This window comes from Salvia hispanica, chromosome 6, assembly GCF_029641045.1.
Source record: "Salvia hispanica isolate PSC_SH4W2 chromosome 6, Shi_PSC_v1, whole genome shotgun sequence".
NCBI lineage: Eukaryota > Viridiplantae > Streptophyta > Magnoliopsida > Lamiales > Lamiaceae > Salvia > Salvia hispanica.
The window spans coordinates 46,199,572-46,224,003 of NC_142697.1; the positions used below are offsets into that span (position 1 = coordinate 46,199,572).

Below are 24,432 nucleotides of genomic sequence, written 5' to 3' on the forward strand. Positions count from 1 at the left end.
GCCGCGGACGTCCCGGCGGGCGTCGGATCAGCGTGCCTGACGTCCGCCATAAGACGCGGCGAGGATGGATGCAGACGTCCGTAGCGGACACGGGAGATCCGTGGCATTCTCGGGACGTCTGTCGCGACGGCGGGCAGACGTCCGCCATTGTGGCATGCCGACGGACCTCCGATGCGATTTTTAATTTTTCTTTTACAAACTCTATATGTACGGCTCGTTGCAAACTCTATAGGTACGATTTTTTTAAAAACTCTAACGCATGTATTATCGTTGAAAATGAAGGCCTAAAACAAAAACATATCATACCGTCTGGCTCGGGGGATGACGTCTCCCCCCTTGACCCCCTGACTCGCTAACCGGGCAGAGAGACCCCGTTCGGCTAGCGGCAAACTATATAGATTCAAAGCATATGTATGCTTTTTAAAAAATAAAATAAAATCGTTGCATTTTTTTTTATTCGTGTCTAAATTTTAATTCCGTAAATTGTTTAATTTAGTGAATTTGTGATTTTTTTTAATTGCGGGAAGTCCGAGGATGTTCGCTACTTTGCAGTGAGAAGTCCTTATGACGTGGCAGTGCTGTGGAAGGTCCTTATGACGTGGCAGAAGGTGGAAGTCCGTTGGGAAAGGTGAGGGACATCCGCCCCATTAGAGATGCTCTAAATAGCAAAAGAAATAAGAAAATCTACGTGGAAATTAAAATGAATCCATTGGATGCCACGTCGACGTCATTATTAGAATGATTGTTAGGTTGTCTCCGGTGGCGCCCCTCCCGTTCGCCCCTCCCACGCGCCCTTCCCATGCCACGTCACCATTCGCCCCTCCCATTCCACTGCCACATCACTCGCCCTTCCCACTGCACTCGCCCTTTCCACTCGCCCCTCCCACTCGCCCTTCCCACAATTTTAATTCACAATTAAAATTTAAATTCACGGAAGACATAATCCGACAAAAATACGAACGGGAAATACGAAAATTTCATTAAAAAAAACATACGTTGGAGGAGCCCTATTTATAGAGTTAAAAAAAAAAGTCGGACGTCCGAGTTGGGACGGGCGACCTTCGCCACAGTGGCGCCCGTCCCACTCGCCCGTCGACGGGAGGGGCGAGCTCGTCGCAGGGGCACCCGGGACGGGCGTGGGCGCCCTTCCCGCCCACTATGGCGCCCGTCGGGTCGCCCGTCCCCGAGGGGCGAACAGGAAGGGCGCCGTAGGAGATAACCTTACAGAAACCATGTTTGTGGAATCAATTTCAGTATAAAAAGTCTAATCTTCCAAAGCAAAAAATCTCATGATTCAATCTAAGAATTTCATTTTTCATATTCTCGATGTGCTGATCCTGTGAAACTCATCATCAACAGCATGTATAACTGTCCTAATATGCGTCGAGCTGAGATCAAATCTAATCTGTAGTCTTGTTGTAGCTGATGCTCAGAAGCTGTTCGATAAAATGACTCAAAGACTGGATATTTGTACACAATTTATTTTCAGCAATTGGTATGGCTTCCTCCTTTTTTAGCTTCCGTGTAGAATTCCTTATGCTATTTCGTTTATCATTTCACTCAAAATTACTTTTGATCAAACATTTCATCAAACATTTTCTGTGCATAAATTGCAACATGTGTGCTGGTTTTATATTAATACTATAGCTTCTGTGTGATTTTTCTCCAACTATTTCATTGATTTGATGGGAATTGATTGTATTCTTGGGAATTAGAGAAATGTAATTTAGGTACATGAAGATGATAATATGTGGATTGCTATTATTGTCCTAGTCCCTTTGTCTTTTTCCCTCTGTTGATTTTAAAGTATAGCCTTTTATCTTTTATACCTACAACTAGTCATGCTTTTTCTTGTAAAAAGTAATGAATGCCAGCTATGAAAGAAACAATACAGTTTCAATTATTGAGTTGAATTGATAAGAATAGAGAAAATAATTGATCTTGAACAGTTAGAGCACTTTTCTCTCATATTATATGGCCAAATTTTGAGAATTCAGTAGCATTCTCATTCACGCTCTTCTCTCATATTCCACTTTTAAGAAACACACCTACAACCATGGCGGCTTATGCAGCTCTGCTTTCTCTGATGCATATCATAGATAACCTTCGTCTTCATCCTCGCCCTCCTATTAATCTCCACCACAAACAAGCTCATTTCCTCACTGAAAAAGTCACACACCTCCTAGATTTTCTCAGGCGCTACAACCCTCGTCTCGGCTACAGCCCAGAAGCCGATCCCTTGGAGCTTCGCATTGCAGATGCAGCTTATGCAGCTGAGGACATAATCGAGTCTCATATCGTGGATCAGATCATAGGTGATGGCGGAGAGATGAGCTTCGAGGCCTTGTATCAAGCTCTAGACAAGGTGATACAAGACATGAATCTGATCGAAGAAGAAGCCATGGAGATTGAAAGGGGACTCGGAGTTCTAGATCATGTTCAAGAAAACTCGACGTATTCGGATTCAAAGAGATCGTCTTCCATGGTGGGAGTCGAAGATGTCAAAATTCAACTGATGGATAAGCTCACTTCTGATTGCCGCGATCTACTGATCATTCCCATTGCAGGAATGGGCGGAACGGGTAAGACGACTCTTGCTCGAGCTATTTATCAGGAGCGTCTTATTACAGAGCATTTTCATACTTGTTCTTGGGCTACCATCTCTCAAGAATATAGTGTTACACAAATTCTAGCAGAGATTCTTGGATTGGGTAATGATCAGCATTCAAGTGTGGGTGAATTAGGAGAAAAGTTGCATAAACATCTTTTTGGTAGAAGATACCTGGTTGTAATGGATGATATGTGGGATATTCAAGCATGGGACAGAGTTAGGGTTTATTTTCCGAACAATAAAAATGGTAGTAGAGTAGTCGTAACAACTAGGCTATCAAATTTGGCATCTGATTTGTCGAGTAAAAGTAGTAGTCTTGAGATGGGGCTTTTGGATGAGGCTCATAGTTGGGACCTTCTCTCTAAAACTGTGTTCGCAGAGGAAAGTTGCCCTCTTCATCTCGAAGAAATCGGGAAAAGGATTGCGAAAAGTTGCAAGGGACTTCCTTTATCAATTGTTGTGATTGGAGGACTTCTGTCCAAGTCTGAACATACGAGCGAATTCTGGGAATACATAGAGAAAAACCTAAGTCCAATTGTGAACTTAGAGGATGACGAGCGTTGCTTGAAAATCTTACACCTGAGCTATAAGCAATTGCCGGTTCATTTGAAACCATGTTTTCTCTATATGGGAATCTTCTCCGAAGACGAGGTGATTCATGCCTCTAGGGTTGTTAGGTTATGGATTGCGGAAGGATTTATAAAACCGGTAAGTGGGAAGAGCTCTAAAGAGGTGGGGAAAATGTATGTGAAAGAGCTTGCCGATAGAAATCTTGTTTTAGTTCACAAGATAGGGAGTATTGGAGGCATCAAGGAGTGCAAAATGCATGATTTGTTGAGAGACTTCTGCTTGAGAGAAGCTCGGAAGGAGAGGTTTTACAGTTTTGTGGATGGAGAGGACGAAACAAATGCGCGACGCGGCATTGTTATTCCGACCACGTCAATGGAGGAAGTTGAGCATGCCCTGCAGTCCATGCCACAAACCCGTTCTCTGATTTGGGGCCAGGACGGAAAACCACCATCGCTAAGATTGAGATGGCTAAGGATCATTCAATCTACGAAGCCTTTCGTTTATCAAGAAACGATGCTTCAGTTAGTTAATCTTCGGCACGTTACTGACCTGTCTCTGGAGGAGGAGAGCGTATTTCCTTCAATGCAGCGATTTTGGAATCTTGAGACTTTGATCATCAAAGGCAACGGCTCGAAATTTTCCTTGCCAGCTGAGATTTGGTGCATGCCTCATATGAGGCATATTCAGGTCAAGTATGTCCATCTCCCCGATCCTCCTGTTGGTCACGCTGCTGCTGATGACAATGGCGACGATGGTGGTTGTGTCTTACAAAACTTGCACTCGCTGAAGAGGATAACAAACTTCAAGTGCAGCGAAGATGTGGTTAAGAGAATTCCCAATATCAAGAAATTGGGAGTGTACTACAATGAATTCGACGAAAGGCTGCAAGTCGAGAATCTAGTCTCTTTAGATAAACTCGAGTCGCTGAAGTTCGTTATATTCCAACCGCCCCCGAAAGGTATGAACTCTTTCCTTTTTAGCCCGTCCCTGAAAAGTACGAAAATTCTTATTTTGGAAACCTTTTCACCTTTAATGAAGTGGGACTCAGTTTCCACTAACGATACTTTAAAAACTTTTTCTATCTCTCTTACTGTACCTATTATGCATTAAAACCCGTGTCAAACAAAATGTTCATACTTTTCAGGGACGGAGGGAGTATCAAGAATGGATGGACAGAGCCTTAACTTCCCTCATTCGCTCAAGAAGCTGACTCTTGGATTGCACTACTCCAAGTTTAGCCAACAAGTGTTGGGAATGATGGGTGTTTTGCCCCATCTTGAGAAGCTCAGGCTCGATAGTGGCAGTTTCGAAGAATGGAAGTGGGAAACAGTTGAAGGGCAGTTCAGCCGCCTGAAGTTCTTGGAGATTTCGCGGTCGACTATAGTAGAATGGAAGATGGAGGGATCCCACTTTCCGCGCCTTGAGAAGCTTGTTCTTAGAAGGTTGTATTACATGCAGGAGATTCCTCTAGAAGTTGCAGAGATTCCGACTCTTGGATCGATTTACTTCGTATTTGGCCACACTCATGCTCTCAATTCACTTTTAAAAATAGTAGAGACGCAGGAACTATACGGAGACGTATCCATTCGAATTCTACTAAGGCTTAAATATAGAGTGCAATGTGCAGATGAATGCAGCGAATTAATGAAGCAGTGTAGGAACAGTCCCTACATTCGATTTGAAGTTTGAACCATGGTACGAATGGATTTCACTTGATTCTGTTTTTAGTATTTGATTTATACTACTTTTGGCTAATCTATGAAGCGTGCGAACAGATAAGGTTGATCAGGCTTAAGAAGTCCAGGCCCACCAACACAAGCCTCGTTCGAGACAGCTGAGCCTTGAACCATTCAAGGCCCATCAACCATGTCGACGCGTCTCCTCAACTAGGCGTAAGGTTGGTTATGTTATTTTACTTGTTTTAAAGTCCTTTGATTGTGTTGAGCGTGGTTATAAGTTCCGTTGCGTGCTTTCTTTATCGTTTCTTTTCCATGTATTAAGAGAGTTGAACCACATGAGGTTGTGCATGTTTAAAAGAGTCTTGTCATTTACCATGTATTCTAAGCAACATTACTTAGATAAAGGAATGATTAAAAGGAAATACTTAGATAAAAGTATTTGTGAATGGAATTAATAAGGTTTCGAATTCTTGGGGAATCAAGATGAATTCATCAAATTTGGGAATAGGGTTTATCAGAGTAGAGATTGGGGACTGAAATGAAAGCATGGGTAAAATTGATACAAATTTTAATTTGGGGAGTGAATTAGTAATCTTGAGAGAAGATTAATTTTAGTCTACAAATATTAGGTTAAACTGACAAATTTATGCAAAAGGCTTTCTTTTTATTTTAGGAATATTTAAAAGATTATGTCGTTAGTGTTTAGATGGAATTAACTTTTTTTGATAAGAAAGGTGGGACAAGATAAGACGAGATCCTTATCGATATTTGCATAGATAAGATTTTTTCGTTGTTGATTGATTAAAAAAGAAATTATGTAAATTGGTATAGAATAACAGTGACTTAACTCGTCAAATTGGTGCGTTACATAAACATGATTAAAGTTATAATTATGGCAAGATTAAGGCGGACGTTGTCTTATGTTGAGATTTTACTTAAGCTTAAATATGATATCAATTACAAATGTCCAAATATAATTATCTATTTTGGTATTGCTATCTTATCAAACACGTCCTTTGCATTTTAGATGGAGTTAATGTTGGCAATTGAAACTAAAAATATAACATATAATTGTCCCACATCGGTGTCAAAAGAAAACTGAAACTAGTATATAAGTCTCATGGGCCCTCCTCCTATTACCAATTGGTTTTAGGATGGAACCCATGGATTTCTATCATGGTATCAAAGCGGGTCACCGACTGTGGGTTGAATTTAACTGACCCAGCAGTATATCTGGGACAAAACCGAAAAAATAACTGATCCAGCAGTATATCTCGACTTAAAAATTTGGGTATTTGGGCCAAGTGGTCCAACCGATCGAAAAAAAATCGGGCCGATCATCCAATCGATTAGAAAAAAGTCCAACTCCTTCAAGGTTCCTTCAAGGTGAGGGAGGGTGTTGGCAATTGAAACTAAAAATATAACATATAACTGTCCCCTTCTCCTATTACCAATTGGTTTTGGGATGAAACCCATGAATTTCTATCAATTAAATCTACGTGAGATGCAAAATATGAAAGAATGATAATACTTTTTTATCCTTATAAAACAATAATAAAATTATTTATACTAATAAAAATAATGATAAAATTTTATATGTCTCACACGGATGTTAAGTTAGCCCATTTCGAGTTTAAAACTTATAGAATAAGTTGTGGGCACCTGATATCTACATTGAACTCTACATAGTAAAATCCTTCACATTCATATTTAATGTAATTCAAATAGTACGATAGTAGTACTTTTATTGAATTAAACGTAACATAGCACATTGTAATGAGCGATTAATGATCTAAAACAGATAATTTCTCTAAATCAACTGCCTTCAAGTCCCCTTTTGCGATCATGTCTTTCCCGCAGAAATAGTAACAAATGAAGAAGTTGCATAATGCACAGTAAAATCCTTGGTGTTCATTCTCATTGCAACGACAAATGTCACAGCGGCGTTTTGTGGTGAGAAGTTGAAAGATGAGAGGGTGTGGATGAATTGCGTCAGTGATCACATATTCCTGCCCCAACTTGCAGTTTCTATAGTAGCTTGATGTAGTTTTAAAGCATCGTGGATGGAAGGATACATCGCAGGCGCGGCAGTGATACATCCAACTCCTGGGATTCATTTGTGTTTCGCATTGGTTGCAGTAGAAATCGCCAGGACGGTTGAGAGTGGCGTCGTACGTCAACAGCAGCGGGTGGTGCTTGTCCCATCTACGGCTGCTGACTGATGCCGGCAGCACAGCGCATTTAAGGTGCACAATGAAATCACATAAGCTGTTGCTGCACCTGTAACAATCATCATAGATTATGTTGTCGTGACAACCAGCAGCACACGACAAGCACCATGAGTTGATAACCCTGCGTAGATCCGAATGAGTCACATGCTTGAGGAGATGTTGCGGGTGAGCTGCATGATATATGGTATCTGGCATAGAAGCACACTTGACATCTACGTTGAAGTCGCACTCTGTACAAGTGTAAAACAGCCCATTAGTTTCATACTTACACACACTGCATCTTTTACTGTCCCAAGGTCGAAGTTTGTCGCATGATCGAGTTCTAGAGAGTGATGATAAGCGTGGTGGTGGAGTGGAAGTGAGGAGAGTTGAGGTGGCAAATGAAAGCAAGCCAAGTGAAGATTGTATTTGCATTCGCTGCAGCTCATATAGTAGTATGATGATGAAGATATAGGAGTGATGCAAGCATCACATATCAATTCCGATCTCACTCCATAATTCTCCTCGTCTTCTTCTTCTCCTAGGATTTGAGGGTGTTGAGATGTGGATGAGACTAAAGTGAGCTCATGTTGGTGATGAAGGAACTCATATTTCATTTTCACCAACTCATCATTAGATATGATGATGGGTGGTTTCAACGTTCCTCCTTCTCCTCCTCTTTGTCTCATCACAAATGGTGTAATTAGTTCCACGGCCACCTCATTCGTTGGAATATGGACTATGTCTTTCCCGATGGATGCACTTGCATAATAGTGAAACAATAATAAGTTAGTACTTACTACTATATATAAAAGTAATGACATGAATGATGTAAAAATAAATCATACTCAGTGATGCGAGGAGGCGGCTTGTTGAAGGCACATTTGATGTGGACAATAAACCTACATATTCGACAATGATATATCCAATATTTGAGCGGTAAATATTTGCTGCATACATCACATTTGTAATTATATTTGATATATTCAGGTGGGATGTATGAAGAGAGATACAGAGAGTGATGATGGTCTTCCCTTTTTAGAGTTTGAGGCAATGAAGCACATCTCTCATGGATCCAATATTGGCAATCACCCTTGATACATGTGTAGGGACTCCCCCGGCTTGTGATCCCGCAAGCATCACACTTGAAGGAACATCTTCTCCTCCACAGCTTCAATTCATGCTCGGGGTGATTTGCATCGACCACGCCCTTGTCTTGCGCGCATCTCAGGTGCACCTGGAATGTACATCCCGAGCTTGTACATTTGTAACCAATGCTAAAGGTAGGCTCTTTGCAGATATGACATCGCATATAACTGTGGCATTGGCTGAGTATGTGTTGAGTGTGCAATGGATGTCGTATCTCTCTCACCGTCCCTGCACATTCTTCGTGTAATAGCTTCGAATACTCGCATCCCGGGATGCTGCACCCATAAGCTTGCTCTCCGCTACTAAATGAACGTTCACAACCATAACATTTATCTCTTCCAGTGGTATCCACCAGAGTAAGTGGATGGTCGTGGCTCCAATGATCAATCATCTCCTTCTCCTCATCCTCCATCTCTCTCTTTTTTTCTATCTCACTCATTATATGTGTTTTGTTTGTAGTAGTGACTAGTTTTGAAAATAATATGAGATGCTATCCCATCTCTCAAATCATTTTATAGCCAACATTTACCTCAAACCGACAATAAAATCAAACAAAACTTCCAACCACTGCAAAGAATATTGTACTATTACTCCACTGTCACATCAGTCAAAGACTCTCTCCCTCTTTCTTTGCCATTTTGTCTCTGTCTTTTTCTTTTTCATGTAATCACCAATCTTCTTTTTTGTTGAAAAAGAGGAATACTAAGACAGTAATTAATTAAGACTTGGTGAGTAAAAATTCTAATCTGTTCGTCCCCGAAGAATATGAACATGTGGTTCGACACGGATTTTAATGCATAATTGAAAAAGTAAGAGAGATAGAAAGAAGGTTTTTAAAGTATTGTTAATGGAGAATGAATTTCACCTTAAAAAATTCATAATATTTTTAAGGGGCGGACGAAAAAAAAATAGTTCATATTTTTCTGGGATGGGGGAGTATCAATTATACCAATCGAATTGTAAAGCGTGAAAGAGAATGTTGTGTTGATCAAGTAAATATTCTAATTTAGTGGTAAGGATTGAATAGAGTCATGGAGAGTAAAATTATAATACTAAAGGCTATTAAGTAATATAACAAAAGACAATTAATTAGAGTTGTAAATAACATTAAATATTTACATTTAATCTTTGCTAATGGAATAGAAGAATCATGGAGTAGTAGAGTACAAAACTTCACAACTAATTAATTCAATTACATAATCTCCTTTTATCTCTTTGTCTTTTGCTTTTCTTAAAGTTTGTATTTGTCTTGAGTTCTTCTCTTTCTCTTTCTCTTTAATTTATCTTTTGCTTTTCTCACGATTTGAATTTCTCTTTTGCTTTTGCTTTTGGATTCAACTCAATAGGGGTGCGTTATATTGCTAACTATTTAAATTGCTAACTCTGCTAACTCATCAATATTGTGCATTAAAAATGTCAATACGATGACAGTAAAATGTCAACACATAATATCAACACATTATATTGAAATTCAACAAAATTATGTGTTGACATTTTAAGGTCATTGTGTTGACATTTTTAATACACTGCGTTGATGAGTTAGCAAGTTAGCAACTTAAGAAAGTTAGCGATTGATCACTCCCCCAGCTCAATAATATCTTAATGCTATTGAGAGTCATTTTTCCTCACATTTAATACTACTAATAAGTTATGTTATACGGGGTACTACTGATTTAGGCAAAAATTAATCATATTAAACTATTGTAACTTTATAGAATATTAGGGTTTAGGGTCCAAATATAGACTTACATCAGTGTCCAAATATAGACTTACAAGACAAAAAAAATTGCTAAAGAAATACTATTAGTGGCCGCCCCTCCATTGCAAATGCCCTTATATTTAATCTGCATGAAAAATATTTAATCACTATAAAACTTTTGTAATATTATCCTACACACCACAATGAATACTGTATTTGTGCAAAGGACTGAAGTAGGTACATCACCATGGGCCAAATTCAAGTTGGTGATAGTATAATTGGATGCATGGAGTATTTATTAAAAATGAATAGTTTTTTATGAAACTCTCAATCAAACCCAAACAGATTGGAGCATCTATATTTAAAAGTCGAACACCCAATATTTTCATAGCATAAGTATAATTTCCAAAGTACTATAATAAGTTCAACGAAGGGGACCCAGGTGGGGGCCGACCCCACAGTCGGTCCGTGAGTGCCGCCGGAAAGCTCCGTGATTGGCCGCTGACTCATGGCAGCTCCGCCTCCCGACCCCACGACAACTAGTTTTGATGGAAAATTAGAGAAAAATTGTGGAGAGAAGAGGATAAAAATACAGATAAAAGTACAAATGGATTTCACTTGATTCTGTTTTTAGTATTTGATTTATACTACTTTTGGCTAATCTATGAAGCGTGTGAACAGATAAGGTTGATACAGGCTTAAGAAGTCCAGGCCCACCAACACAAGCCTCGTTCGAGACAGCTGAGCCTTGAACCATGTAAGGCCCATCAACCATGTTGACGCGTCTCCTCAACTATGCGTAAGGTTGGTAATGTTATTTTACTTGTTTTAAAGTCCTTTCATTGTGTTGAGCGTGGTTATAAGCTCCGTTGCGTGCTTTCTTTATCATTTCTTTTCCATGTATTAAGAGAGTTGAACCACATGGGGTTGTGCATGTTTAAAAGAGTCTTGTCATTTACCATGTATTCTCAGCAACATTACTTCATCAATCCAGATTCAAGATAGCAATTAAAAGAAAGAAAGGGAATGATTAAAAGGAAATACTTAGATAAAAGTATTTGTGAATGGAATTAATAAGGTTTCGAATTCTTGTTGAATCAAGATGAATTCATCAAATTTGGGAATAGGGTTTATGAGAGTTGAGATTGGGGAATGAAATGAAAGCATGGGTTAAATTGATAGTTACAAATTTTAATTTGGGAGTGAATTAGGTTAATTTTAGGTAAAATTGTGTTTAGATGGAGTCAACTATTTTAGTCTACGAATATTAGGTTAAATTGACAAATTTATGCAAAAGGCTCTTTGCATAGATGGAGTCAACTCTTTTAGTCTACGAATATTAGGTTAAATTGACAAATTTATGCAAAAGGCTCTTTGCATTTTAGTTAATAGATTATGTCATTTGTGTTTAGATGGAGTCAACTCTTTTAGCCCGTTTGATTAGAAAGGTTAGATATGAGAAGATATGTAAAACAAGATAAGAAATATGTGCTTCATGTGAATCTATGCACATATAAGATTTTTCGTTGTTTAATAAATAAGAAATTATATAAATTTGTATACTAGTAATAAATAACAGTGGCTTAACTTGAATAATTGGTGGATCAAACAATTAGAAATGTCCAAATATAATTCTTTGTGTTGGTACTGCTTTGTATTTTAGACGGAAGTTGAATCTTTACGTGAGATAAAAAATACTATGAAATAATAATAATAATGATAATAATAATAATAATAATAATAATAATAATAATAATAATAATAATAATAATAATAATAATAATAATAATAATAATAATAATAATAATAATAATATTTTTTATCATTATAAAACAATATTAAAAATATTTGTACTAATAGTAAAAATAGTGAGATAAAAAACCATCTGTCCAATCTCCTGGACTGAATACTCTGGCGCGCATCGTCGCCATCTGTTGCGTGTGGTTCGGCTGGCATCGTGTGTGACGGAGAATTTGCGGGGGAAGAGAACTCAATGTAAAGCACCAGATGATAGGGCTAGGAACCCTATCGTGGTGGAGAGCACTTCGAACAATCTGTAATTTCCAAACTTGAAGAACAAAAACGGCGAGAGAGAAAAAAGATTGTAAACTAGGGTTGAGACAAAAAAGTATTTTATTACTTTAATTCTCAAAAGACTCGATCTATGGGAATTCTATTATATAGAATTCCCCCTACTTGATTCGGACAATACGATTCAGGAAAGAATCAAGAAGAAAACCCGAAAAGATTTGACTCTATCTTGCTATAAAATAATCGTTCCAAAAATAAGGCAAAAACATAAATTAAGGGAAATAATTTAAAACAGATCTTCATGCATCAGTCGCGATATTTCGCGGGCTTCGGGGCGTTCCTCTTGGGTCTTTCCTTTGTGGGCTGCACATTCTTGATCTTGTTGTCTTTTTTGGTTTGGGCCTTGGTTTGCTGCTGTGGTGCTGTTGCTGCTGTATCTGCCTGAGTTGGGGTTGATGAGGTAGGTTGCCTGGTTGGGACGTGTTCTGGCATTGAGTCTCTATCAAATTCCCCCTACTTGATTCGGACTTACGACTTGGGAAAGAATCAAGAAGAAAACCCAAGAAGATTGACTCGATTTAATTCTAAATTACAACGTTCAAAAAGGCAAATAAAATATTACATCAAATATCTTTCTAATAAGTCACAAAATCTCCATATCTATTTGGCAGATTCTTCTTCTCTTTCGTCGATCGCTTCTTTGCTCTGTTTCTTGATCATGATCGTTGCTCCTCGTCCCTTCTTCCCTCTCGGACTCATGTACGCTCTCGGCATCATCAGTTATGGTGTTTGGGTCGGAGTTCCTATCAAGATTCCTATAGAACTTGCAGAGATTCCGACTCTTGAATCGATTAACTTCATTTCTAGCTACACTTATGGTCTCAGTCTCAGATCTCTTTTAAAGATAATAGAGAAACAAGAGGAAATATACGGGGACGTATCCATTCGAGTTCTACTAAGGCTTGAATATATAGTGGATACTAGTGAAGTAATAAAGGAGTGTAGGAACAGTCCCTACATTCGATTTGAACTTTGAGCCATGGTACGTATGGATTTCACTTGATTCTGTTTTTAGTAGTACTTGATTTATTTTTATGCTAAACTATGAAGAGTGCAAACAGATATATAGAGAGCACGGGGGAGGTTGATATGGGCTTCAGAAGTCCTTTTTCCTCTGTTGATTTTAAAGTGAACCCTTTATCTTTTATACCGACAACTAGTCATGCTTTTTCTTATAAAAAGTAATGAATGCCAGCTATGAAAGAAACAATACAGTTTCAATTATTGAGTTAAACAATAAAATCACAAGAGCTCTTGCTGCACATGTAACAATCATAATAGATAATTTTTACATAGTAAAATCCTTCACATTCATATTTAATGTAACACAAATAGTAGTACTTTTATTGAATTAAATATAGCACACCACAAACATAAGAATACATGGTAATGAACGAACTAATGATCTAAAACAGATAACTTCTCTAAATCAACTGCCTTCAAGTCCCCTTTTGCGATCATGTCTTCCCCGCAGAAATAATAACAAATGAAGAAGTTGCATACTGCACAGTAAAATCCTTGCCATTCATAATTATTAAAATGACAAATGTCGCAGTGGCGTTTTGTGGTGAGAAGTTGAAAGGTGAGAGGGTGTGGATGGGTTTCTGCATTCACATCATATTCCTGCCCAAACTTTATCTTTCGATAAATGCCGGATGTAGTTTCAAAGCATTTAGGATGAAAGGATATATCGCAGGTACGGCAGTGATACATCCAAGTTCTGGGATTCATTTGTGTTTCACATTGGTCGCAGTAGAAATCGCCAGGACGATTGAGAGTGGCGTCGTACGTCAGCAGCAATGGGTGGTGCCTGTCCCATCTACGGCTGCTGACTGATGCCGGCAGCAAAGCGCATCTAATGTGCACAATGAAATCACATGAGCTGTTGCAGCACTTATAACAATCATAATAGGTTATGTTGTAGTCACATCCAGCAGCACACGTCAAGCGGCATGAGTTGACATCTCTTTCTACATCCCAGTTGGTCACATGCTTGAGGAGATGTCGGGGGTGAGCTGCGTGGTGTACGACATCCGGCATACAAGCGCATTGGATATCGACATCGAAGTTGCACATTATACAACTATAAAACAGCCCATTCATAGGATACTCACACACCCTGCATATTTTCCTCCGCCAAGGTCGAAGTCTGTCGCAAGATTGGAGGACAAGCTGTTGATCATCATGCTGATGGAGTGGAAGTGAGGAGAGTTGAACTGGCAAGTGAAAGCACACCACGTGAAGATTGTATTTGCATTCACTGCAACTCATATAGTGGTATGATGATGATGATGATGATGATGATGAAGATATAGGAGTGATGCACCCATCACACATCAATTCCGATCTCACTCCATAATTCTCCTCATCTTCTTCTTCTCCTAGGATTTGAGGGTGTTGAGATGTGGATGAGACTAAAGTGAGCTCATGTTGGTGATGAAGGAACTCATATTTCGCATTCACCAACTCATCATCATCATCATCAAAAACAGCAGCAGCAGGGATGATGATGGGTGGTATGAATGTTCCTTCTCCTCCTCTTTGTCTCATCACAAACGGTGTAATTAGTTCCTCGACCACCTCATTAGTTGGAAGACGGACTATGTCTTTCCAGATGGATGCACTTGCATAATAGTACAACAATAATAATTTAGTACTACTGTATATAAAAGTAATAGCATGAATGGTGTAGTAGTAAGAAATCGTACTCAGTGAAGCGAAGCGGCTCGTTGAAGGCGCAGTGAATGTGGACAATAAACCTACATATTTCACAATGATATATCCAATATTTGAGCCGCAAAATTTTGCTGCATACATCACATTTATAGTTAAAATTGAAATATTCAAGAGGGATGTAATGAGAGAGAGAAAGAGAGTGATGATGGTCTTCCCTTTTGAGAGTTTGAGGCAGGGAAGCACATCTCTCATGGATCCAATATTGGCAATCACCCTTGATACATGTGTAGGGACTTCCCCAGCTTGTGATGCCGCAAGCATCACACTTGAAGGAACATCTTCTCCTCCACAGCTTCAATTCATGCTCGGGGTGATTTGCATCGACCACGCCCTTGTCGTGCGCGCACAAAAGGTGCACCTGGTATCCACATCCCAAGCTTGTACATTTGTAACCAATGCTATGAATAATATCTTCGCAGATAAGGCAACTCGATAATACTTGACAGTGGCATTGACTGAGTATGTGTTGAGTGTGCAATGGATGTCGTATCTCTCTCACCGTCGCTGCACATTCTTCGTGTAATAGCTTCGAATACTTGCATCCCGGGATGCTGCACCCATAAGCTTGCTCTCCGCTACTAAATGAGCGTTCACAACCATAACACCTATCTCTTCCTGCAGTACCCACGGAAGTAAGTGGATGCTCGTGGCTCCAATGATCAATCATCTTCTCCTCCTCCTCCACCTCTATCATTTTTTCTATCTCACTCATTATGTGTGTTTTGTTTGCAGTAGTAACTAGTTTTGGAAATAATATGACATGCTATCTATCCCATCTCTCAAAACATTTTATAGCCAACATTTAGCACAATAAAATCAAACAAAACTTCCAACCACAACAAAGAATATTGTATCACTCAACTGTCACATCAGTCAAAGAATCTCTCCCTCTTTCTTTGGCATTTTGTCTTTGTCTTTTTCTTTTTCATGTAATCACTTAATCTTCTTTTTGGCAGAAAAAGAGGAAAAAGATGAATACTAAGACAGTAAGTGAGACTTGCTAAGTAAAAATTTATCATATCTATTAATCCGATTGTAAAGTGCGACATCGAATTTTGTGTTGATCATGAATAGAGTCATGGAGAGTAAAATTATACTCCCTCCGTCCCATTAAATATGTAACATTTGCTTTTCGCCATGGGATTTTATGTAGCGTTGTTTTGTAAGTTAGTGAAAAAAGAGTAAAGTAAGAGAGAAGACAAAGTAGGGAGAGTATTGTTACCATTTTTAGAAACGTTTCATTTTTAATGGGACAAACCAAAAAGGAAAACGTTTCATTTCTAATGGGACAGATAGAGTACTTACTAAAGGCTATTAAGTAGTTTAATAGGAGTATATCAAAAGACAATTAAATTAGAGATTTAAATAACATAGTCAAATATATACATTTAACCTTTGCTAAAAATTGAATAGAAGAATCATAGTAGTACAAAACTTCGCAACTAATTAATTCAATAACATAATCTCCTTTTATCTCTTTGTCTTTTGCTTTTCTAAAAGTTTGTATTTGTCTTCTGTTTTCTCTTTCTCTTTTTTCTTTATCTTTTGCTTTTCTCACGATTTGAATTTCTCTTTAGCTTTTGCTTTTGGATTTAGCTCAATAATCTTTTGCATCTCTTAATGCTATTGAAAGTCATTTTTGCTCATATTTTACAGTACTAATAAATTATGTTATACAGAGTACTACTAATTTAGGAAAAAATAATCATATTAAAATATTACTAACTTTATAAAATACTAGTCAAATATATCATATTCATAACTTTAAATATTTCCTCAATTCTCTCATAACCAAAAAAATTTGGTGTCTTTTGTTTTCATTTTTACTCCCTCCGTCCCACAAAAGAAGTCATACTTTCCTTTCTAGTTTGTCCCACAAAATATGTCAAATTTTTCTTTTTGGAAAAAGTTCTTTCTCACATAAATATAAATTAGAAATGGACCACTCACCCCTTAAAAGACCTTATAAGGGGGATGGTTATCCATACTTATATAGACAAGGTAGGATCATCACCAAGTCGATGTGGGATAAGATTTAGAGAATTTAACTGAAGGATTTATAAAACCAGTAAGTGGGAAGAGCTCTAAAGAGGTGGGAAAAATGTATGTGAAAGAGCTTGCTGATAGAAATCTTGTTTTAGTTGACGAGATAGGGAGTATTGGAGGCATCAAGGAGTGCAAAATACATGATTTGTTGAGAGACTTCTGCCTGAGAGAAGCTCGGAAGGAGATGTTTTATAGTTTTGTGGATGGAGAGGGCGAAACAAATGCGCGACGCGGCATTGTTATTCCGACCACGTCAATGGAGGAAGTTGCGCATGCCCTGCAGTCCATGCCACAAACCCGTTCTCTGATTTGGGGCCAGGACGGAAAACCACCATCGCTAAGATTGAGATGGCTAAGGATCATTCAATCTACGAAGCCTTTCGTTTATCAAGAAACGATGCTTCAGTTAGTTAATCTTCGGCACGTTACTGACCTGTCTCTGGAGGAGGAGAGCGTATTTCCTTCAATGCAGCGATTTTGGAATCTTGAGACTTTGATCATCAAAGGCAACGGCTCGAAATTTTTCTTGCCAGCTGAGATTTGGTGCATGCCTCATATGAGGCATATTCAGGTCAAGTATGTCCATCTCCCCGATCCTCCTGTTGGTCACGCTGCTGCTGATGACAATGGCGACGATGGTGGTTGTGTCTTACAAAACTTGCACTCGCTGAAGAGGATAACAAACTTCAAGTGCAGCGAAGATGTGGTTAAGAGAATTCCCAATATCAAGAAATTGGGAGTGTACTACAATGAATTCGACGAAAGGCTGCAAGTCGAGAATCTAGTCTCTTTAGATAAACTCGAGTCGCTGAAGTTCGTTATATTCCAACCGCCCCCGAAAGGTATGAACTCTTTCCTTTTTAGCCCGTCCCTGAAAAGTACGAAAATTCTTATTTTGGAAACCTTTTCACCTTTAATGAAGTGGGACTCATTTTCCACTAACGATACTTTAAAAACTTTTTCTATCTCTCTTACTGTACCTATTATGCATTAAAACCCGTGTCAAACAAAATGTTCATACTTTTCAGGGACGGAGGGAGTATCAAGAATGGATGGACAGAGCCTTAACTTCCCTCATTCGCTCAAGAAGCTGACTCTTGGATTGCACTACTCCAAGTTTAGCCAACAAGTGTTGGGAATGATGGGTGTTTTGCCCCATCTTGAGAAGCTCAGGCTCGATAGTGGCAGTTTCGAAGAATGGAAGTGGGAAACAGTTGAAGGGCAGTTCAGCCGCCTGAAGTTCTTGGAGATTTCGCGGTCGACTATAGTAGAATGGAAGATGGAGGGATCCCACTTTCCGCGCCTTGAGAAGCTTGTTCTTAGAAGGTTGTATTACATGCAGGAGATTCCTCTAGAAGTTGCAGAGATTCCGACTCTTGGATCGATTTACTTCGTATTTGGCCACCCTCATGCTCTCAATTCACTTTTAAAAAGAGTAGAGACGCAGGAACTATACGGAGACGTGTCCATTCGAATTCTACTTAGGCTTAAATATGCAGATGAACGCAGCGAATTAATGAAGCAGTGTAGGAACAGTCCCTACATTCGATTTGAAGTTTGAACCATGGTACGAATGGATTTCACTTGATTCTGTTTTTAGTATTTGATTTATACTACTTTTGGCTAATCTATGAAGCGTGCGAACAGATAAGGTTGATCAGGCTTAAGAAGTCCAGGCCCACCAACACAAGCCTCGTTCGAGACAGCTGAGCCTTGAACCATTCAAGGCCCATCAACCATGTCGACGCGTCTCCTCAACTAGGCGTAAGGTTGGTTATGTTATTTTACTTTTTTTAAAGTCCTTTCATTGTGTTGAGCGTGGTTATAAGTTCCGTTGCGTGCTTTCTTTATCGTTTCTTTTCCATGTATTAAGAGAGTTGAACCACATGGGGTTGTCATTTACCATGTATTCTCAGCAACATTACTTAGATAAAGGAATGATTAAAAGGAAATGCTTAGATAAAAGTATTTGTGAATGGAATTAACAAGGTTTCGAATTCTTGGGGAATCAAGATGAATTCATCAATTTTGGGAATAGGGTTTATGAGAGTTGAGATTGGGGAATGAAATGAAAGCATGGGTTAAATTGATAGTCACAAATTTTAATGTGGGAGTGAAATAGTGATCTTCAGAGAAAATTAATTTTAGTCTACAAATATTAGGTTAAATCATGACAAATTTATGCAAAAGGTTCTTTGCATTTTATTTAATAGATTATGTCATTTGTGTTTAGATGTAGTTAACTCTTTTAGCCCGTCTGATTAAAAAGGTGAGATATGAGAAGATATGTAAAACAAGATAAGAATTACGTGCTTCATGTCAATCTGCGTAGAGATAAGATTTTTCATTGTTGTTTAATAAAAAATAAACTATATAAATTTGTATACTAGTCATAAATAACAGCGGCTTAACTAAAATAACTGGTGGGTTACATAAACACGAGTTGAGTTAAAATTATGGCAAGATTGAGACGAACCCTTGTCTTATGATATCAAACAATTAGAAGTTAAATATGTGCGAGATACAAAATATGAAATTGTAATAATATTTTTCTATCCTTGTAAAACAATAATAAAAATATTTGTACTATTAAAAATTAATGATAAAATTTTTGTATATCACGCATATATATAAGTTAGCCCATTTCGAGTTTATAACTTATAGAATAAGTTGTGGAATTCAGGCCCAACTAACTATACATAAAAAACACAGATTCTTGAATGAAAATAAACATTTCATGTTTACAAGCGCACTTGATATTATCTACTCCCTCCGTCTGTGAATAGGAGTCCCGTTTTTCCATTTTGGTCCGTCCACGAATAGGAGTCCCGGTTCATAATTACCATAAATGGTAAAGAGGCCCCACATTCCACCAACTCATGCCACTCACATATCATTTAAAACTAATATATACAAGTGGGACCCCTATTCCACTAACTTTCTTCCACTCACTTTTCTTAACATTTCTTAAAACCCGCACTGATAAGAAATGGGACTCCTATTGTTGGACGGAGGGAGTACTTTAAAGTATCTCTGTCTACATAGTAAAATGAAAATCCTTCACATTCATATTTAATGTAAAACAAATAGTAGTACTTTTATTGAATTAAATATAGCACACCACAAACATAAGAATACATGGTAATGAACGAACTAATGATCTAAAACAGATAATTTCTCTAAATCAACTGCCTTCAAGTCCCCTTTTGCGATCATGTCTTTCCCGCAGAAAGAGTAACAAATGAAGAAGTTGCATAATGCACAGTGAAATCCTTCACATTCATATATATTACCACCACAAAGGTCGCAACGGCGTTTTGTGGTGAGAAGTTGAAAGGTGAGAGGGTGTGGATGGGTTGTAGCATTCACATAATATTCTTGCCCCAACTTCATGTTTCTATACATTCCGGATGTAGTTTTATGGCATTTGGGATGGAAGGATATATCGCAGGCGCGACAGTGATACATCCAGCTCCTGGGATTCATTTGTGTTTCGCATTGATCGCAGTAGAAATCGCCAGGACGGTTGAGAGTGGCGTCGTACGTCAACAACAGCGGGTGGTGCTCGTCCCATCTACGGCTGCTGACTGATGCCGGCAGCACAGCGCATTTAAGGTGCACAATGAAATCACATGAGCTGTTGTTGCACCTATAACAATCGTAACGGCTTATGAAGCCGTAACAACTAGCAGCACACGTCAAGTGCCATGAGTAGACATCTCTGTCTAGATCCGACTTGATCACATAGTTGAGGAGATGTTGCGGGTGATCTGCGTGAAGTATGGTATCCGGCATACAAGCGCACTTGATATCTACTTTGAACTCGCACTCTGTACAAGTGTAAAACAGCCCATTAGATTTATACTCACAAACACTGCAATGTTGGCCCTCCCAAGGTTGAGGTTTGTCACAACATCGGAGGACAAGCTGGTGATCATCATGTTGGTGGATTGGAAGACACGGGACGTTAGCTGGCAAGTGAAAGCAGGCAATGTGAAGATTGTATTTGCATTCGCTGCAATTCATTTAGTAGTAACATTTACTACTATTACTGCTACTACTTGATGATGATGATGACGACGAAGATATAGGAGTGATGCACCCATCACACATCAATTCCGATCTCACTCCATAATTCTCTTCGTCTTCTTCTTCTCCTTGGATTTGAGGGTGTTGAGATGTGGATGAGACTAAAGTGAGCTGATGTTGGTGATGAATGAACTTATATTTCATATTCACCAACTCATCAAAAACAGCAGCGGCAGGGATGATTGGTGGTATCAATGTTCCTACTTCTCCTCCTCTTTGTCTAGTCACAAAAGGTGTAATCAGTTCCTCGGCCACCTCATTCGTTGGAATATGGACTATTTCTTTCCCGATGGATGCACTTGCATAATAGTAAAACAACAATAATTTAGTACTACTACTGTATATAAAAGTAATGACATGAATGATGTAAAAAAAATATCATACTCGCGAGGAGGCGGCTTGTTGAAGGCACATTTGATGTGGACAATAAACCTGCATATTTCACAATGATATATCCAATATTTGAGTAGCAAAGTTTTGCTGCACACATCACATTTGTAGCCAAATTTGAAATATTCTTGTGGGATGATTGAAGAGAGAGACAGAGAGTGATGATGGTCTTCCCTTTTGAGAGTTTGAGGCAATGAAGCACATCTCTCATGGATCCAATACTGACAATCACCTGTGGTGCATGTGTAGGAACTCCCGCTGCGTGTGGTGCCGCAAGCATCACACTTGAAGGAACATATTCTCCTCAGCAACTTCAATTCATGCACGGGGTGATTTGCATCGATCACGCCCTTGTCGTGCGCGCACATAAGGTGCACCGCGAAGCTACATCCCGAGCTTGTACATTTGTAACCAATGCTACGAATATTATCTTTGCAGATACGGCAAAGATATGATCTTCGTAAGTGGCATTGGCTGAGTATGTGATGAGTGTGCAATGGATGTCGTATCTCTCTCACCGTCGCTGCACATTCTTCGTGCAATACGTTCCGATAAGCGCATCCCGGGATGCTGCACCCATAAGCTTTCTCTCCGCTACTGAATCGCCGTTCACAGCCATAACATATATCGGTTCCATGAGTATCCACCAGAGTAAGTGGATGCTCGTGGCTCCAATGATCAAGCATCTCCTTCTCCTCCTCCATCTCTATCTTTTTTTCTATCTCACTCATTATGTGGTTTGTGGAGTAACTAGTTTTGGAAATAAAATGACATGTTATCTATCCCATCTTTCAAAACATTTTATAGCCAACATTTAGCACAATGAAATCAAACAAAACTTCCAACCACAGCAAAGAATATTGCATCACTCAGTTGTCATTTCATTCAATGAATCTCTCCCTCTTTCTTTGGCATTTTTTCTTTGTCTTTTTCGTGTAATCACTCGATCTTCTTTTTTGTTGAAAAAGAGGAATACTATGACAGTAAGAAAGACATGGTGAGTAAAAATTCTACTCCCGTCTCCAAACATTAAGAACATCTGGTTCGGCACAGCAAACTAGAAAAGTAAGAGAAATAGAAAGAAAAAGGTTTTAAAGTATAGTTAGTGGAAAATGAGTCTCTAAAGAGAAATAAGTTTTTAAAATTAAAAAATCATATTTTTCAGAGACAGAGAGGAAGTATCAATTATATCAATCCAATTTAAAGCGCGACAGAGAATTTTGTGTTGATTAAGTAAGTATTCTAATTTAGTTGTTAGGATTGAATAGAGTCATGGAGAGTAAAATTATAAAATTAAAGGCTATTAAGTAGTTTAATATCAAAATACTATTAATTAGAGTTGTACTCCCTCCGTCCCCGATTAAAAGTCACACTTGATCGGGCACGGATTTTAAGAAATGTAAAAAAATGTTGGTTGAAAAAGTTAGTGGAACGTGGGACCCACTTTTTTATATTGGTTTAATAATAATATGTGAGTGAAGTGAGTTAGTGGAATGTGAAACCTACTTACCATTTATGGTAAAAATGAAGTGTGATACTTAATCAGGGACGGACCGAAATGGAAAGTGTGACTCTTAATCAGGAATGGAGGGAGTATAACATTAAATATATACATATAATCTTTGCTAAATGGAATAGAAGGAATAGAAGAATCATAGTAGTACAAAACTTCACAACTAGTTAATTCAATAAGATAATCTCCTTTTATCTCTTTGTCTTTCGCTTTTCTTAAAGTTCGTATTTATCTTTAGTTCTTCTCTTTCTCTTTCTCTTTCTCTTTCCCTTTCTCTTTAATTTATCTTTTGCTTTTTCTCACAATTTGAATTATTCTTTTGCTTTTGCCTTCGGATTAATGCTATTGAAAGTCATTATTGCTCATATTTATACAAATAAATTATTTTATACGGAGTACTACTAATTTAGGCAAAAATTAATCATATTAAAACAGAAGAGTCACAATTGCTAACTCATCATTTAATGACTAACTACAACTAATTTAAGGCCACATGATTTTATAAAATGTGTGGCCTACAATTTACCACGTGTAATTTTCGTTTTTATTAATTAAATCGGAAAAGATAAAAAAAAAACGCCAAATTAGGGTTTCAGACGAAAATATCAACACAATGCTTTGAGAATGTCAACACAAATTTAGGATTGACATTGTATATGCTATATATTGACATATTATCTTAGCTGCATTGACATTAACCTGTGTACGAAAAATACGAAAATTCTAGATTTTTTTTTCGAATTTTGACGTCGGAACATATGCATGTAGTATATCGTTGGAATCCTTATAAAATTATCTTTAATTTGATATATGTTATATGAATTTAAAGTTTTGGGATTTCTTTTAAGAGTTAGTTATAATTAACTTGACATTAATAGCCCTATTGATATTTTTTGGAATTAATCTTATGGCCTTATTGACGTTTTTTTATCGTATTGACATTTCGTGGTTGATGATCTAGGCCTTTAATTTGATTATCTAATAGCTATTATTGAGTTGTAGTTAGCAATTAAGCATTGAGTTAGCAATATAACACTCTCTATTAAAATATTACTATAACTTTATAATACTAATCAATTATTATATTATAACTTTGATACTTTTCTCAATGGTCTCGTAACCAAAAAGAATTTTGTGTCCTTTGTCTCTTCATTTTTAGTAAAAAGTCATATTTGGACATTTTTTCTATCAGAGTGTTCAAATATAGGCCGTCTATTGCAAATGCCCTTATATTTAATCACTATAAAACTTTTGTAATATTATCCTGCACACCTACAATGAATACTGTATTTGTGCAAAGGAGGTAGACCACCATGGGCCAAATCCAAGCCGGTGATAGTATTGGATGCATGTATCTAAAAATGAATCGTTTTTTATGAAACTAAAAATCAACACCCAATACTTTCATAGCATAAAGTATAATTACCAAATAGTACTATAATAAGTTGATCCTCTCAATACAAAGTACTGCTTGGTACTCCCACTGTATAATTACCATACACCAATTGTCCTATTGTTTTTGGAAGGAGGGAGTATGAAATAGTAATAATATTTTTTTATCCTTATAAAACAATATTAAAAATATTTGTACTAGTAACAAATAATGATAATATTTTATATATCACACGTACATATAAGGGGTAGTGATA

At 37.9% G+C, this 24,432-nt stretch overlaps 5 protein-coding genes and 1 pseudogene across 19 annotated transcripts; 2 read left to right on the plus strand and 4 right to left on the minus strand.

Annotated features, from left to right (window-relative positions):
• Positions 1–1,238: 1,238 nt before the first annotated feature.
• LOC125207563 (putative late blight resistance protein homolog R1B-16) lies at positions 1,239–10,832 on the plus strand. 10 transcript variants are annotated; one of them, XR_016132966.1, is made up of 5 exons: positions 1,977–4,139; positions 4,326–4,690; positions 4,809–4,876; positions 4,957–5,078; positions 7,000–8,001. XR_016132966.1 is itself a non-coding variant. In XM_089061867.1 (4 exons), the coding sequence occupies exons 2-3, from the start codon at positions 2,057–2,059 to the stop codon at positions 4,868–4,870; spliced, it is 2,628 nt and encodes an 875-aa protein (XP_088917993.1). In that variant the 5' UTR covers positions 1,239–1,495; positions 2,041–2,056; the 3' UTR covers positions 4,871–4,876; positions 10,600–10,830. The 10 variants fall into 10 exon arrangements, 5 of the variants coding, with proteins under 5 accessions (XP_088917993.1, XP_088917996.1, XP_088917995.1 ...); XR_016132968.1 differs by having other exon boundaries at positions 4,326–4,623; XM_089061867.1 differs by lacking the exons at positions 4,957–5,078; positions 7,000–8,001 and adding exons at positions 1,239–1,495; positions 10,600–10,830 and having other exon boundaries at positions 2,041–4,139; positions 4,326–4,876.
• LOC125204583 (uncharacterized) lies at positions 6,548–8,755 on the minus strand (annotated as a pseudogene). The gene is made up of 2 exons (XR_016132969.1): positions 7,919–8,755; positions 6,548–7,832 (listed from the first exon to the last, which is right to left on the minus strand). The product of XR_016132969.1 is annotated as an uncharacterized LOC125204583 (transcript).
• Positions 10,833–13,318: 2,486 nt separating the features above from the next.
• On the minus strand, positions 13,319–15,509 carry LOC148923975 (uncharacterized). Its single transcript, XM_089061871.1, has 2 exons — positions 14,718–15,509; positions 13,319–14,632 (listed from the first exon to the last, which is right to left on the minus strand). Exons 1-2 carry the CDS (start codon positions 15,455–15,457, stop codon positions 13,408–13,410), a joined length of 1,965 nt encoding a protein of 654 aa, XP_088917997.1. The 5' UTR covers positions 15,458–15,509; the 3' UTR covers positions 13,319–13,407.
• Positions 15,510–16,833: 1,324 nt separating this feature from the next.
• On the plus strand, positions 16,834–21,867 carry LOC148923976 (putative late blight resistance protein homolog R1B-8). 5 transcript variants are annotated; one of them, XR_016132970.1, is made up of 5 exons: positions 16,834–17,633; positions 17,820–18,358; positions 18,439–18,560; positions 19,962–20,128; positions 20,208–21,332. XR_016132970.1 is itself a non-coding variant. In XM_089061872.1 (3 exons), the coding sequence occupies exons 1-2, from the start codon at positions 16,847–16,849 to the stop codon at positions 18,350–18,352; spliced, it is 1,320 nt and encodes a 439-aa protein (XP_088917998.1). In that variant the 5' UTR covers positions 16,834–16,846; the 3' UTR covers positions 18,353–18,358; positions 18,439–18,788. The 5 variants fall into 5 exon arrangements, 1 of the variants encoding a protein (XP_088917998.1); XR_016132972.1 differs by lacking the exons at positions 19,962–20,128; positions 20,208–21,332 and adding an exon at positions 21,520–21,867; XR_016132971.1 differs by lacking the exon at positions 19,962–20,128.
• LOC125207564 (protein VACUOLELESS GAMETOPHYTES-like) lies at positions 19,820–20,820 on the minus strand. Its single transcript, XM_048106963.2, has one exon. It carries the CDS (start codon positions 20,815–20,817, stop codon positions 19,945–19,947), a length of 873 nt encoding a protein of 290 aa, XP_047962920.2. The 5' UTR covers positions 20,818–20,820; the 3' UTR covers positions 19,820–19,944.
• LOC148923977 (uncharacterized) lies at positions 20,818–22,151 on the minus strand. Its single transcript, XM_089061873.1, has 2 exons — positions 21,265–22,151; positions 20,818–21,178 (listed from the first exon to the last, which is right to left on the minus strand). Exons 1-2 carry the CDS (start codon positions 21,999–22,001, stop codon positions 20,818–20,820), a joined length of 1,098 nt encoding a protein of 365 aa, XP_088917999.1. The 5' UTR covers positions 22,002–22,151.
• Positions 22,152–24,432: the final 2,281 nt, after the last annotated feature.

Excerpts from the sequence above, each read along its gene's own strand:
- LOC148923977 (XM_089061873.1), bottom strand. The coding sequence starts at position 22,001 with ATGAGTGAGATAGAAAAAAAGATAGAGATGGAGGAGGAGAAGGAGATG. Across the intron at positions 21,179-21,264 it reads AACAAGCCGCCTCCTCGCGA|TGCATCCATCGGGAAAGAAA; the intron begins GTATGATATTTT and ends CTATTATGCAAG.
- LOC125207563 (XM_089061867.1), top strand. The coding sequence starts at position 2,057 with ATGGCGGCTTATGCAGCTCTGCTTTCTCTGATGCATATCATAGATAAC. Across the intron at positions 4,140-4,325 it reads ATTCCAACCGCCCCCGAAAG|GGACGGAGGGAGTATCAAGA; the intron begins GTATGAACTCTT and ends CATACTTTTCAG.
- LOC148923976 (XM_089061872.1), top strand. The coding sequence starts at position 16,847 with ATGTATGTGAAAGAGCTTGCTGATAGAAATCTTGTTTTAGTTGACGAG. Across the intron at positions 17,634-17,819 it reads ATTCCAACCGCCCCCGAAAG|GGACGGAGGGAGTATCAAGA; the intron begins GTATGAACTCTT and ends CATACTTTTCAG.
- LOC148923975 (XM_089061871.1), bottom strand. The coding sequence starts at position 15,457 with ATGAGTGAGATAGAAAAAATGATAGAGGTGGAGGAGGAGGAGAAGATG. Across the intron at positions 14,633-14,717 it reads GAGCCGCTTCGCTTCACTGA|TGCATCCATCTGGAAAGACA; the intron begins GTACGATTTCTT and ends CTATTATGCAAG.
- LOC125207564 (XM_048106963.2), bottom strand. The coding sequence starts at position 20,817 with ATGAATTGCAGCGAATGCAAATACAATCTTCACATTGCCTGCTTTCAC.